Source organism: Accipiter gentilis, chromosome 2, assembly GCF_929443795.1.
Source record: "Accipiter gentilis chromosome 2, bAccGen1.1, whole genome shotgun sequence".
NCBI classification, from domain to species: Eukaryota; Metazoa; Chordata; class Aves; order Accipitriformes; family Accipitridae; genus Astur; species Astur gentilis.
In genome coordinates, this window is record NC_064881.1 from 3,845,480 (window position 1) to 3,860,115 (window position 14,636).

Below are 14,636 nucleotides of genomic sequence, written 5' to 3' on the forward strand. Positions count from 1 at the left end.
GGTAGTTACCTTCAGCGGAGCAAACTGCTCTTAGGCTGAGGGGCTCTTCAGTTTGGGGCTCAAGAGGCAACATCTTTTAGTAGAGTGGCTGGTACACTTCGTACAAGGGATTTGCTCTAGATGGCTCCCGAAAATGGCATTCGGGTTCCAGCACAGTGAATTAGTTTCCAGATGCTTTTTTTTTCCCTCTAGCTGCTCTTAAGTTTCAGACAGGCACACTTTTATGTTAGGGGTTGAAGGCTTTTTAAATATGTAAGGATGTTTATGCTTCTGTTCTGTTACCTCTGATGGTAATTTTTTCTGTTGTTTGTGACGTCTGTACTTAAACACCTTTGAAGCTTTTGCTGTGCAGAGCTTTGCAGACCTAGAATTTTGGAAGTTTTCAAAAGAAGCAAATTTACAGGTTATCTTCTGGTGTGTATTCACTGAGGATGGTTTCAAAGTAACCACATGACTGCCTTTGCACCCAGGTATGTTTAATGCCTTTTTCAAGTCCTGTTTTTTCTATATGCTCTCCATAGAGAAATCTAGATTTCAGATTACTATCCTGACTCCAGAAATCATACATTTTCTAGTCCTTGTATGTGTTCTTGAAGTGTATCTTATTCTTTCTATAGGAAAGCTATTCTGCCGAATTTCATAAGTCATAGTATATTCACATTTAACTTTTTTAATACTATGGTCTGTGTTGTCACTCTCCAGGACAGATGAGCTATTATTGTGAGAAGTTTTCTCAATGAGAAATTACTTTTTAAGGATTCTTTTATGGAAAGAAGCATTTTGTTGTGGGTTTACCATTAACTTATTTCCAGTGAACTAACTTGAAAGTGACATAGTATTCTGTTAATTTTAAATGGCCTATTATGAATACATTACTTACTGAAGGAAGCTGTTGTAGATAATCTAAATGCTATAGCAGCAATGACGCTTGAGCCTTAAATCTTCAGTGCTATTGGAACGCCCCTTGGGTTTTTGTAGAGATGCAGACATCCAGGAATACAAGAGCAGGTAGGTAGATGATGGTTTTCCAACTTTGATGAACACTGATCTATAGCACTGGTGGTGGATAAAACTTTTTATCCTACAGCAGACTCCTGATCATGGCTTGCCCCCGTGATCTTCCTGCGTTCGTGATCCTCAGAAACACGGTGCTAACCTTGAAAATACGGCACTATACAGTTACCTTTTTTGTGCTTGCTCTATTGGAACAGAAAATGATCTCGTGCGTATCCGCTGAAAATGTGTACTGGAAAGCAAATGCTACGCGTGGGGCTGTTGAGCGTTGTTAGGAGTTTTACCCTTGCACTCGTAAGGTTCTGCAGTATGAACAGAGCTGCATTAAGGAAAAATCTTGTTTCTCTTTGGGCGTAGCTGCTGTGGCTGAAGAGGGTACGGTCCCCAGCCATTTGCTCTGACCTTCTGCCAGAGCAAACCACAGAACATCGCTTCTCAGGTGCTACATTTTGCAGTCTGTTAAGTTGGTTTAAATCCCTTGGGTGTTGTACGCCACCTGCCTTAAAAGGCCAGGCTGCGAACCAGGGGATGGGTCTGTGCACCCACCCCGCTCTACCGTGGCTGGTGGAGGGATGGGAGGGATGCGGGATCGTGTGAAGTTATCACAACCCAAGGCCGAGCACAAAGTTCCGCTCTTCCTGTGCCGGCAAGAAACCTCTCTGGTTTGGCTGCCTGCTGCTGCTGCTGCTGAGGAAAACTGGTGTTTTTTCAGCAAAGGTGAAACGCTTCCTCAGAGGGGTTCTGCCTGCGCTGTGGGTTCAGCCAGGTACGCGCTTGAAGGCAAGTCAGCGGCAGAAAGCCGGGACGGGTTTCGTGGTAGCGTGGGAAGGGAGAAAAGGCCGTGGCTGGCAGGGCCGCAAGGGCTGTGGGCGCAAGCGCTTCCCCTGCGCCCTGTGGCAGGCGGCACCCGTGGGTGCTCGGCCTCGCACCGCTTGACCTGAGCGACGGCAGCCACGACTCTGCGCTTCGGTCTTAAAATGTGTTATTAAAAAGGTTATAAACAGAGTTGTGCAGCAACGGGAATCCAGGTGTTTATCGCAGGAGGACAGCCCTCGCTGACGAGCGGCAGCGTCGCCAGGCCGTGGAGTGCTCTGGCTGCCCAAGGATAATTTTTAATCGTGTATTTTGCCTCCTGCTCCTTCCTGTAGCCCTTTTTGACCAGCAAACGCACAGGAGCGCAGATGCTGACAGCCACACTGCGCAGATGATGACGCAAGGGCACTGTGATGTCATGCCCTCCCAGCTGGGTGTGGCAGCCCCGGGCACCGGTGGGAGGCCGGGACGAGGAGAGAGCAAGGACCGGCGGGGATGGAGGAGGAGGGGAGAGGAAGAAGTGTCCTGTAAACTTCTCGAACACAAATGGCTTTTGTGGCTCGTGGGATGGTGCTTTTGGTGGGGTTTATCTTTAAAAAAAAAAGGAACTCCGGGCATGGCTTTGAATTCATACCGTGGTTCCCTAGTCAGCTGCCCTCCCTGGCTGTGCCCCCTGCTGCCTAAAGGTGCAGAGGGGGAGTACAGGGTTTGGTGACTGCAAATGGTAAATGCCCCCTTGAAGTTAAAGGGGTGTTTGGGACGGGGCGGAGGAGGGTTAGTGATGACACGGCAAGGGATGAGCAGCTGCCATCACGCTATCGGCGTTAGACGCTTCGCGCTGGGGTGGGGCAGACGCTCAGCCGAGGGGTTCTGTTTGTACAGATGGGAAACCGTAAGCCAACTTGAGTGGGTGAAGATGCAGTCTTCAAAGATCGGGCTGATTGTTCCACGCGGCCTCAAGACCCTGCTTGAGGGAGTGAGCCGGGCTGTCATAGAAAACAACCCAGACGACATTGCTGAGTTTTTTGCTCTCTATTTCCAAGAGCTTGTCACATTTCGAAAAGGTTTGTTCCTACCAGTGCTTCCTCTGAAGAGCTGAGCTATTTGGGAGTGCTATCCTACTTCAGCTTAATGTCTGCTTCTGTTTTCAGACCATCCAAATCTGGATCTAACAGAGCTGGTTGAACAGTTTGAGTTTATTAGCGGTAAGACGGTTGCTGTTTGTTCTTTTAAGATATTTTGAGAAAATGTTCCAACCCGAACGGGTGCAAGTAGTTTTTACTTACTATGGGATGCATCCCGTCTGTATCTAGTCACGTGAAAGAGGCACATAGGTTCTGGGCTTTTGAACAGGCAGTCATCTTCAGAAAACACTTGCTTCTATTTAACATGGGAAGAATCGGTCTCCTGGGATCCTGTCCTTTCTCCTTGAGCATAGAGGAGAGCCTGGATACCTTTGGTCGTTTTAATTTTGGGATGTTGCAGTGTGATTTATCATTCCCTAAGCCGATAGCGACTTTACACTTATCTATTCTTTGCAAATAGGTATCGTATCCCTTTGTTTATAAAAAGGTGATTTAGTTCTGCAGGATGCTGACTCCTTTGGGAAGTGCCGGGAGCTTTCAGCTGCTCCCTGGGTTTGGCTATGAGGGCTGGAATACATGGTGTCACCTGAAGGTTGTGTGGGAGCATTGACAGCGGTGCATTGTCTAGCCCACAGCCTGTTTGCGTCTGCCCCACTGGTTTAGGTCTCCGTTGTCTGGTTACCATAATATCCCCTTTATTCAAAAAGGCCACCTAAGCTGGGTTCCGAGTAACCCTGGAACTAGCCAGCACTTGAGACAGCCTTGGTCTATAGATTGAGAGCTATACACTAAGGTAATTACAGCAATGAGGAGAGAAGCCTCAGCTATGAACAGGAAGTGCTGCTATCTTATTCCTAGCTTAGGATCTCCTCTAAAAAAGCCAACTACCACTGATTTCAGCACTTGAAGTAGTTTTCTTCTTGTAAAAATGATTGGTGGATGTTGCAATGTGACTTAAAGTATCGCCAAGGGCTGAATTTTGGTGCATTTGCAAATGTTGCATTAATGATCTCATACAGCAATTTTTGCATAATCATGGAATCACAGAATGGTTTGGGTTGGAAGGGACCTTTAAAGATGATCTAGTACAACCGCCCTGCCCTGGGCAGGAACATCTTTTACTAGATCCGGTTGCTCATAGCCGCATCCAACGTGACCTCGAACGCTTCCAGGGATGGGGCATCCACTACTCTGGGCAACCTGCTGGAGGGTCTCACCACCCTCATTGTAAAAACACCCCCCGATATCTAATCTAAACCTACCTTCTTTCAGTTTAAAACTGCTGCCCCTTGTCCTGTCAATGCAGGCCTTGGTAAAAAGTCTTTCTCTGTCTTATAAGCCCCCTTCAAGTACTGGAAGGCTGCTACAAAGTCTCCCCGGAGCCTTCGCTCCTCCAGGCTGAACAACCCCAACTCTCTCAGCCTGTCCTCACAGGAGAGGTGTTCCATCCCTGTCCCAAGTCCTTCTCTGCAGCGCTGCTCTCAATCCCTTCATCCCCGACCTTGTATCGATACTGGGGATTGCCCTGACCCGGGTGCAGGACCTTGCCCTTGGCCTTGCTGAACTTCATGAGGTTCACATGGGCCCACTCCTCAAGCCTGTCCAGGTCCCTCTAGGGCATCAACTGCACCACTCAGCTTGGCGTCATCCACAAACTTGCTGAGGGTGCACTCGATCCAACTCTCTGCCATTGATGAAGATACTACTTTGTCTGACTGCCATGACTTTTCAAGTATGCTGGAGAGTGGCTGCATAATGCAGAAGTTTTCTGTCTGAATGCCTGTCAGTGGTTTGCTTACATGATTGTGAACTGACCCCTGCATGTTCACCAAGCCCCAAGGCAGGTCCCTCCTGCACCCTCTCTCTGTGGTGACCCCTACTATGTGGTCACATAACTGCGTTATGAAAAGGGATGATCAGAGAGGAATTCCTCAGCAAGCTTGAGCAAGGCTTCCTCTGGAGTCTCCCGCCCATACTGCCAGCATGGGTTTTGGGACTGTTTGTGCACCAGTAGGTAGCATCAGTAGGTAGTTAAGCGAGTTTGTGCCCAGCACTGACACTGGATTATAAATGGGTGTGTGTTGGCTTGGGGTGGCAGTTAGAATAATGTTTTTTTTCAGAGATGATTTAGCTCTGTCATCCTTTGAGCTATGTTTCTCTCATAATTTCTGATCTCATCCAGTCATGACTTCAGGAAACAGCTCAGTGCTGAGCTGTCAGGATATACTGAAGACTCACCTTCTCTTCTGCTACTGTGCTGGTTTTACATATTGGCTAATGCTTGCTAATCACAATAGAAACCAGACCTCTTGGTTTGTTGGTTTTTTTCCCAATCCTGAGGGTTTTATTAACCATGTGATGGAACGCTGTTTTGATCCCAAGAGTATTCTCTTGTGTTCCTCCCTTGATAACTAATCTAGAAGCCATTTTTCACCCTGCCTAAAACCTGTTCATGTCTTTCTTACCCTGTTCTTCACTTGGGTACCTGTCAGTTCAACTAATCAAGACTCCTGAGGAAGATAAAATGTCACCACCTATGCATCTAAAAAAATTTCTATGAATCCAGAGTTCTGAGGTGTTGCTAAGAGGAGCCGTGGTCTTCCAGCTGGCTTATCTGATGTGCTTAATGTAAAAGGGCTAATCTTTTAACCCATAAGTGTAGCAACATTTGTGGACAGTAGATAAGAATGTAGCCATCACAGCAGGGCCAGGAATACAGTTAAGGTTTCCTAGGTTCCACTGCTCTCTGAATTTTCTTTCCCCTTATTGATAGGCAAGCAGCAAACCCCCTCCTTAAGTTATTCCATCTCCACAACCCAGGAAGCCTCATGAATGTGCTGTAGAGCATCTAATCGAGCTGGTGCTGAAATCACACTTAATTAAATGGAAACAGTTGCTCATGTATTGCTGTTATGTGCTTTTTACCTTGCAGAAAATGGGAATAAGGGACTGGAAGAGAAGACATCAGAGTACAGAGATACTTTGTTTTCTGGGGAGCCCAAGCAAAGGAACAAGTGTACTGACACAGAGGAAGACCAGCTCCTTGAAGAACCTGATATTCAGTATAGCTCCAAAGTAACTCAACACCCATCACTTGCCAGTTCCATTGCAGAAAGCAAATCCTCCCCTGGATCTGATGGAGCTTCATCCCCTGAGGGACCTGAACTGGTGTACATCCCTGCTGAGCCTGCACAGCTTGCTGCCCATGTGCTAGGTAACACTGATTCTTTTTATTCTGTGAGGGATGTGGCAACCAGCGTGCAGACTCTTCATGAAGACTCTCAGGCCTCAGAGAATGAATGTACACCAGTAGAAAGTGCTGCTGAAGATCCTTCTGCTGTCCCAGCAGCTGATGCTTCTGTAGAGGCTGTTAGGCCACAACCAGGAGCGTGGAGTCAGTCCTCCATAGCTGGAGAACTAGGGTCCTCAAACAGCCAGGCTGATGTCTCAACAACTGATGTAAATCAAGCTTCCTCGGTCTCTTTGTGGGAAGACCCATCACCATTGCCTCTTTCATTACCACCATCACCTACTCCTAAAGATCCACTGCAGGCTGTGCCTTCCTGCAATGAAGCTGAGGTTACCTCAACCACTGAGGTTGTATCACTGTGTTGGGACGATGAGCCGATGATGGATGCAGAGGTTCTACCTTATGTAGAGCAGTTTCCACAGAAAATAATCATTCCCTTTGTAGACCAAACAGCTTATCTGTTAAAGATTGAACAGCCTTTAAATGTGGGCCAGGGCTTAAGCGCTATGACCTCAGGTTCATCTGCTGATGATGATTTAGTGTGCCATCCTGAGAAAACAGGATCTACAGTAGAAGTGGAATCAGCTGAGCAAGTTTATGTCATGTCAGGTAAGAAAGTTTGGGTCTTTGTGTCAGCTTCCTGTTTCAGCTTCCAACTCTACTTCAGCTTCATCAGTGGTCATTAAATGGAAAAGCACCTAGGTCAGTGCAATGCACAGTAAGGATGACTTCTAAGAAACTACTCTACCAACACTGTCTGCTTGGCCCCAGTGCACATGTGTTAGATCTCCCTGCCATCTGTTCCAAGGGATGTGGCTAGCTCTGGGCAGGACTCCTGTGGGCAAAAATGCAGGTAAGGGCGATGGGAAGGTGCCAATTGATGCCAAATGGTCTTGCTCAAAACAAGCCACGTTTTCTGAAGCAGGTGTTAGAGACCTAAGATCTAGTACATGTGCCCTGTGGCTGAAGAGCCCTATTTTTTATTCTTGGCCCCTGAAAGATCTCCTATTCCAGCACTGAGCTAGGAGGTTTTCCATTTAGAAAAAAAAAATGGTGGTGGTTGCCTGTGCTGTCTTGAGCTTGGTGAGTTTCTGCAGCTAGGCTGAGAGGGCTAAGCACTGGTCATCAGGTCCGCAAACAGCAAGAAAGCTGGTACTCACCTTCCTTGGTGAGGCCCTCACCAGCTTCTCTTCCCTGTGGTGACATGTGCCCAGCTCCTGCCTTGCCCAGCTGGAGAAACCCTCCAGAGTTGAGCTCCCCTGCTCCAAGTCGCCCTGGTACTGCACAATCTGTCCAAACCCTGTTCCAAGCCCCAGGAGAAACAGTGCAGCTGTGAGGTCTCAGCAAAGCATTTTGTAGAGGAGAGCTGAGCTTAGGCAGACTTGTAAATTAATATTGTCTGCTTTAAAAACCCCCAAACATTGAGGGGAGTTTGACAAACTTCAGTTTCAGAAATATGAGACAAATGCTTACCCAGAAGAGCCTCTGCTCTGACCATAAATAGTTTAACTTTTTCTAGGCTGCAGCTGTTTGTCAGCCACCTACCAAACAGTGTCTGCTATCCCAGCTCCCTTCTCTAACATGCTTGCTTTTGCCAAGTGTACGTATGTTTGTTTTAGATGTAAGGATTTACATTATGACTGGAGGTCACTGGTCCTGATACCAGCACTCTTATTTTTATCTTTGTAGCCATGGCATCAAGTGAAGCAGGACAGCCACCACCCCATTCTAATGTGTGGACCCTCTATTGCCTAACTGACTTGAGACAAGGTCAAAAATCACCACCCTCCCTTCCTCCTGCTGGACCTGGTGTTCCTCATTCCCAGGCAACCCCTAATCTTTCCAGGGGGAAAGATCAACAATGTGGTCAGCTGTCAAAATTATCTGCCCCAATTTATGTGATGCAAGAAGAAAGCAAGATGGGAAATGCTCCACCTTTCATTTTAGTGGGCTCTAATGTGCAGAACACACAGGACTGGAAACCTATTCCTAGCCATGCTGTCTTTGCACAGCAAGATGCAGATGCCAAGAGATTCACTACAGTCCCAGTCCCAGTCGCCAGGCCAGTTGATGAGGAAACAGATCTGGCAAGCCCAAATTCTAATTCTGCAGAGGAAACTGAGGCGAAGCTGCACACACCCAATGTTTTCTCAGTTGCCATCCCTCTGGATGATGTGATGTCTGCAAAGAAAGGCCCACCAGCTGGTGATAAGCACACAGGTATAAATGCTCTTGCAGAAGGTTAGGGTACTGCAGGATGGATTACCATTACATCATGCCCCATTCCCAGAGCAGGGTTATGAATAAGTGAGCTTGCTTCTTGCATGGGTCTTGCATAGGGAGATGCCACTGTTTGGATTTTAGTACTAAAAGCTTAATTTAACCCTTTTCAAAATAAAAAAGGTTTAAGACCAGTGGTTAAACTACTCATGCATAACAGACCCAATGCCTTCCTCTGCTTGTTACACTTGCAATGAGTAGTACTAGTCTTGCTCTGGTTTTAGTCTAAAGTAACCAAGTTTCTAATCTCACATTTATACACATCTTTATGCCTGCAGCCTGAACTTTTAGCATTTTTGTAATATTCAGAATGTGGCAAAATACCTCATATTAGAGTGCATTTAGATAGCAATTAGAGTAGTTCTTGCTGCACACTTTCAACTGAGTTCATGTTATTTTTTAAACAGGTTGAGAAGAGAGACTGTGTGGAGTTCAGGAAGAGGTCAGGAGGAACGGAGATTACATAGTAATAAACCAAGAAAAACTTAATGCAAATGCTCAAAAAGTCAGCAATTAGAACTGCGTTCCCAAGCATTTTATACTTTCCTAGCACAGCACAACAGCCTCAATGTTAACTTTCTGTGAATTCTGACCACAGAGACACATCTGCTGCAGCTGTGAGTGGCCCCGCTTCTTCACTGTGCTAACATGCTGATACATAAGCCCCAATGATACTGACAGATTACATACAGAGCCAAAGTTAGTTCAGTGTAACCAGGTATAGCCCATACTGCTGGGGTTACACTCCAAGAAAGAAGTGTACACAAGTATAAGGAGCAAGAAGACAGTCATACTTTCACCTTGAGGAGGGAGTTATTCTCACACATTGTCAATTCACTCAAACTACAGGTTTATCAAGGAGGACAGCTGAAGTTATGCTTCAAGGAAGGGGTTAAGAAAAAGTACATCTATTCTGCTTTAGAGGTTTTGCAACTACAGCTATGGTCACTTAAATATGTCAGACTCCTGAAGTATATGAATAGGTCTAGAAAAAAAAAAATTGTTACGAAACAAGTCACTCAAAACAGTGGTTGATAGGTAGAGGTTTCCCCCTCTTGAACCTGGGTGGGCAGGCAGGAACTAAATGTTTTGGTTTTCCTAGCACTGACTGTTCAGTGCTGTGTGACCTGCTGAAGCACTGACCCAACAGCTAGACTGTTTCTACAGCTCTCAGACTCATACCTTAAGTTGCACAGGAATTAAGACAGACTTCAAGAAATGCTGGCTAGAGTAGAGGCTTGAGTGCGGAGATGAGACTTCCAGGAGACCAGTGCAGACAATACTCAACTTCTGCATCTACAGGTCACTGTGAGAACTGGGCCCTCATGTGAAAGGCTCCCAAAGAAAAGGCATTCCCTTATCTATGCAAATATGTCTCAGCATCACTACCTGGGTAATTCTAGTAGTGCATAGAATAAAAATAGAAAGCATCTCAATTGCCTTACTAATGGTTTCAGTAGTCCACCCTCAAGGCTAGAGCTGCAGCCTCACTGCACATTCAAGGAGGAAGTTCTCAGGTCCCCAGCCATCCCCACTCTCCCATAAGCAGACTCTTCCTGCTTAGGGGAAAAGAAGTCCCTGAAGCACAGGGATGCACACTACAACTTCATTGCAGAAGCTTTTGGAGTAAGCTTGCTCAGAAAGGGTCAGCACTGTCAAACACCACTCACTTTAGACTACATGCAAGAAGTTTTGAAGCCTTTATTTAGTAGCAATTAAATTATTCAATTAACACTAACCTCCAGACAGCAGTTAAAATATTGTACAAAGAGCAGCTTGCCCTCTAGAAGCTCTGTACACAGTTCAATATAAACTTACACTTTAAGATTGAATGCACCCCACTGAAAAGGGGTAAAAGCAGCTGTGCACAGGAAGCCTCACTGAGGTGCTGTACTATCTTTGAAATGCACAAGACTTCCTCCTAGGGAATTTGCACAGTACAGACACAGGTCCTTTGCCTCCCACCACATTCCACCAGGTCCTGGACTGATTAGGTTCTTGCCTCCTTGCAGTGGCGCTGGGCAACAGAACTTCTAGTGCATGGAACAGATTCTTTTAAAACCTGTTACTAGTGTGCAGTTCAAATCTGTAGATGTTTAAATGGCTCTTAATTCCTTAAACCATAAGGTAGGTAGCAAAACAGGAGAGCAAAATTCAAAACACACTGCACAAAACATTGAATAAATACCTCTGAGTAATGTCACCAGCTTAAACAACTGCATTAATGCTCCAGAGATGGGAACACTTCTGGAATCTCCAACCAGAGCTCAGGAATCAAGGGAGTTACTTTAGTAAAAGAAAAGTCACTTTATGAAAAATTACATCTTTACAAAAGTGACACACCCTTCTTCATTTAAGAACAGAATATTGCAATTACTGTGTGTGCTTTTAAACATTCCCATGTCACAATAAATAAAACCAGTTTTACTTGGGCCAATGATAGCTATGAAAGAAAGTATTCACAGAACAGCTGAAGGTGTTCTTTCCTCATACACCACAACCTAATATAGGTGTATTCAGCAAACAGGGCAGCTCAAAACCACGGCGACTTAGTTTGTCCACACAGGACCCACCATCACCCAGAAAAATTACTCCCCTACCTATGAGACTGAAGATCATGTACCACCAGATTTACTGTGGAGATGCTTAATATTCTGTTTGATAACATGTCAGTTTCTTCAGGAAATAAGTAAAATGAGGGAAAACATTAAAACAGATTAAGACTTATTTGTATCAGTCACAGGCTCCTTATTGCATTTTAATAAATATCAGGCAAGTTAAAGTAGTTTCTGTCCCAGTAGTTGCCAGAATAAAGCCAGTCCTGCGTACCAGTATAGGGATTGGGGCCTTGGTGGAACCATCTGCAAGGAAACATACCATATGTTAGTGAAGCTATTAACATACACTTTTATGGAAGTTCAGAACTGCTTTGCTGCCTCTTCAGCAGTTTACTGTTCAAATTACTGTGATTGCAGGAGCCCTCTTGGTTTTAAATCCTTAAGTGAATTTCAGGTCATCTTCCATGGCTAGATCTTTCCATTTGCCACACTGCTTAAACGTCTCCTAAGTGAAATGACTGACACCAGTATTTTGTCACTTGAAGAAGTCAAGACTATCACATAAAAAGGACAGGTACAGTTTTACTTCAAAGCAGTTGTGAACAATCACTTTGGCATGCATAAGCAGTAACAGTTTTTGCAAGACACATAAACACCACAAGCACTGCAGTCCTGAAAACAGAAAAACATTATTTCCCCAGGATCTAGATTTCCCCTTGTTTTTTAAAGCCTTGTTTTGCAATGCACTTAACTCAGAACAAGTGTGGCAGCTCCCCTCAGTGTGGATGAAGAATCACCCACGGGCTGCAGAAAAAGTCCTGGCTTATTACAATTTAACTGTGTTACATTACACTGTTAGCACTGGGGGGATAATCTGAATGGCCAGAAAGCTGATTCTGTCTGCATTAAATAACTTGCAAGCTTTTGCTAAGCTGGTTGTTGCTGGGAACGCTGAAGTTCAGCACCTTATTTCTTTCCCTCCCTCTCCCCTCCCTACCTAATCTGGACGCACTGTGTATACACACATGCACAGACTGCACATGCATGTGTATATAACCTTTTGGTGGGGGGCTACCCATCTGTAAAGTAAGGTGCACTTACAAGGCCATGCTACTGGCACATATCCCCCAGTGATGAGCACAACCCTGTCAAACCATCATGGCACAGAAGCTTGTCCTTTCTCCCACACCCGCTTCTGGCAATCCTGCAGCCTGTTGCCAAACTCCGCTTTCTGTTTGGGCCCAATTACTCAATCCTATGCTTCAAAAGCATGCACTGCACAGTACCAGACCTCTAGCATTTTAACTTCTTCCTGTATTTTGCCAAGCCGTGTTTATCGCACAAGTCAGCTTGCTAGATGCTGTTTCTATGGTTAATATCCTCCACAGCTTCTTTTCACCTCCTCACGGGCCACAAAAGCCAGTTTTTCCTTTATATGCCTCACTGCAGCAAACACACTCAAGTAAATCATGCCTGTGCAAGGCAGCCCATTTTAACTCAGCTCTTCCCTTCTAGGATACCATAAGGTCTCAGAAGAGAAATTAAAGCACATTCAGACCAAATATGACTTGATCTCTTTAAAAAGCAAAAGCATAAAGACCACCAGTATTGCAGTGTCATGTTACAAAGCAGGGCAGCTAACAGGCAAGTCTTGCTTGGCTCAAAAGATCTGAGATGCGTATCAGAAGAAATGCCTTGTACCACGTTCACAGTGGTAAACTGAACAGTTGAACACTTCAGTGGTTATCCTGCTGTCCTGGTTAGGTGAACTGAAGTCAAGAGAAGATAGAAGTCTTTCACCCCTGGTACTGTACATCGTTCAGTACTGCATCACCTCCACATAGGATGAGTCAGCTATTCTGAAGTAACTGAATTCTGAACTGCATTTGCAGGTGTGCCTAGTTCTCCTCCTAGTTCACAGGTAATAGCAGCTCATTCCAGAGCACAAAGCCAAGCATTTGCTGAGAGGCAGGGCTATAAGCACAGTTACCTCATCACTCAGAACAAAGAATTCTACCACCCAATACCTCACTAGTGTACCTTCAACACTTGTACAGGTCAGGACAATATGCCCCTCCCTCCAGTGACCACCTGCTTCAATAGGAAGGGGAAAGGCAATGGGAAAAACCAAGTTTGAGAGACATAGGAGACCTAAAGCAATCCGCTAATCTAGCCAGGCAAGTGACGGGGGAAGGAGGGGACCAATTTTCATCAAAAGCAACAGACCACTGCTGAGTTTCAGAACAGAACTAGTCTTTTACTCAAGGCTTAAGACAACTGGTCAGTCTCTAAAACATCAATGTTCAACATGAATCACTTCTCCAGAAACACCAAGACCCCACTTCTAAAGTGGATTCAAAAATAATTTAAAAAGCATCACTAGGCACTTTCGAGAATTGTCTTATGAGGGAAGAACTCTGCTAGACAACATAAGAAGCCAGCTTTTCTGCGGCAAGGAAACTGCAGTAGTTCACATCAGAGTTTATATTACACTGCAGATTAAGACCTACAGTTGATCTTCTGGGAACAGGTAGGAGAGTTTCCCTTCACAGTATGCATTTTTTTCCCCCAAAGCACAACTCTTCCTACACACTTTATGTTCATCCTTTGGAGGCAGTCACACTTGACATTCCTACTAAAGAGATCAGACACTAGGATTTTTCTGCCAAAGCTTTAGAACATCCTGGAAAAGAGTTCATAAAGGATATCCCAGGCAAGTGCTGAGTGGATCTACAGTACCTGCACAACAGCAGCTGAAGAACCTTCTGAGTGGTGTCTGTGCTAATTATACACCCCAAAAAACACTGCTCTGAGTTTTCCCCTGGGAATTCCCCAATTTCCAATACCAACCTCAGGTGCTTTGAGCTACACCTTAAGCTACTTCAGGCACCTGAAGAACACAATATAACTATCCCTTGCTTTGAAACACTTGGTGAGAGCTAGAACCACTCTGAATTCAGGAAAGGAAGATGGAGGTGCAAGGCTGTCCAGCACTTAACACATTTACTTGGAAGCATTACAAAGATGTTATTTTCTACCAGTCTCAGGGTAAACAAACCCAAACACTTCAGGAAGGCAGGCACAGGAAAAAGACAAAGGCAGACATGTCCAAACCTGGGACTCTGGGATGATGGGTGACTTCATTTGAAAAAAAAGAAAAAAGTGATTTATAGTTACAAACAGACATTTTAAAGATATTTAATCTGCAGTGTCTGGGTGTATTAACAGCTAGTTGATAGGGAGATGAAGCTTGCTTACTTTTAGAGAGTTTAGTCCTACCATATTTTTTTTTCTGTGAAGAGACTGCCAGTTTATTACTATACTTTTAAATATACCTTGTCTGGTCAAACTGGCTTCATTTGGTCATGTTTTCACGGTTTCTACTTAGCTTGTGTGTAAGAGCTCCCAAGTGACCCCTCTCATCTTACAGTAAAAAAACCAAACCAACCAAACAACAAACCAAACCAAAACAAAATATCCTGGCAGATCCCTTGTAAGCTAACCTTTCCCTTAGCTCTTCTAACTTTTGTAGTTGTTAACCCTCTCAGAAAGGAAAAAAATTACTTGGATATCTAGGTGAAAAAGTAATTTCTCCAACTTTGAGAATAACTATGCAGTGGGAATACAGTATTGCCA

General features: G+C 44.9%; 2 protein-coding genes across 2 annotated transcripts in view; one reads left to right on the forward strand and one right to left on the reverse strand.

Annotated features, from left to right (window-relative positions):
• The first annotated feature begins 2,601 nt into the window (after positions 1-2,601).
• On the forward strand, positions 2,602-6,848 carry LOC126050489 (calcium-binding tyrosine phosphorylation-regulated protein-like). The gene is made up of 3 exons (XM_049828412.1): positions 2,602-2,921; positions 2,979-3,032; positions 5,845-6,848. The coding sequence occupies exons 1-3, from the start codon at positions 2,609-2,611 to the stop codon at positions 6,846-6,848; spliced, it is 1,371 nt and encodes a 456-aa protein (XP_049684369.1). The 5' UTR covers positions 2,602-2,608.
• A 3,275-nt stretch (positions 6,849-10,123) lies between these two features.
• The window catches only part of OSBPL1A (oxysterol binding protein like 1A), a 76,844-nt gene continuing 72,331 nt past the window's right edge, over positions 10,124-14,636 (reverse strand). The window contains 1 exon segment of the mRNA XM_049827333.1: positions 10,124-11,303. Within this exon segment, the coding sequence (XP_049683290.1) occupies positions 11,201-11,303 (103 nt within the window). The 3' untranslated portion in view covers positions 10,124-11,200.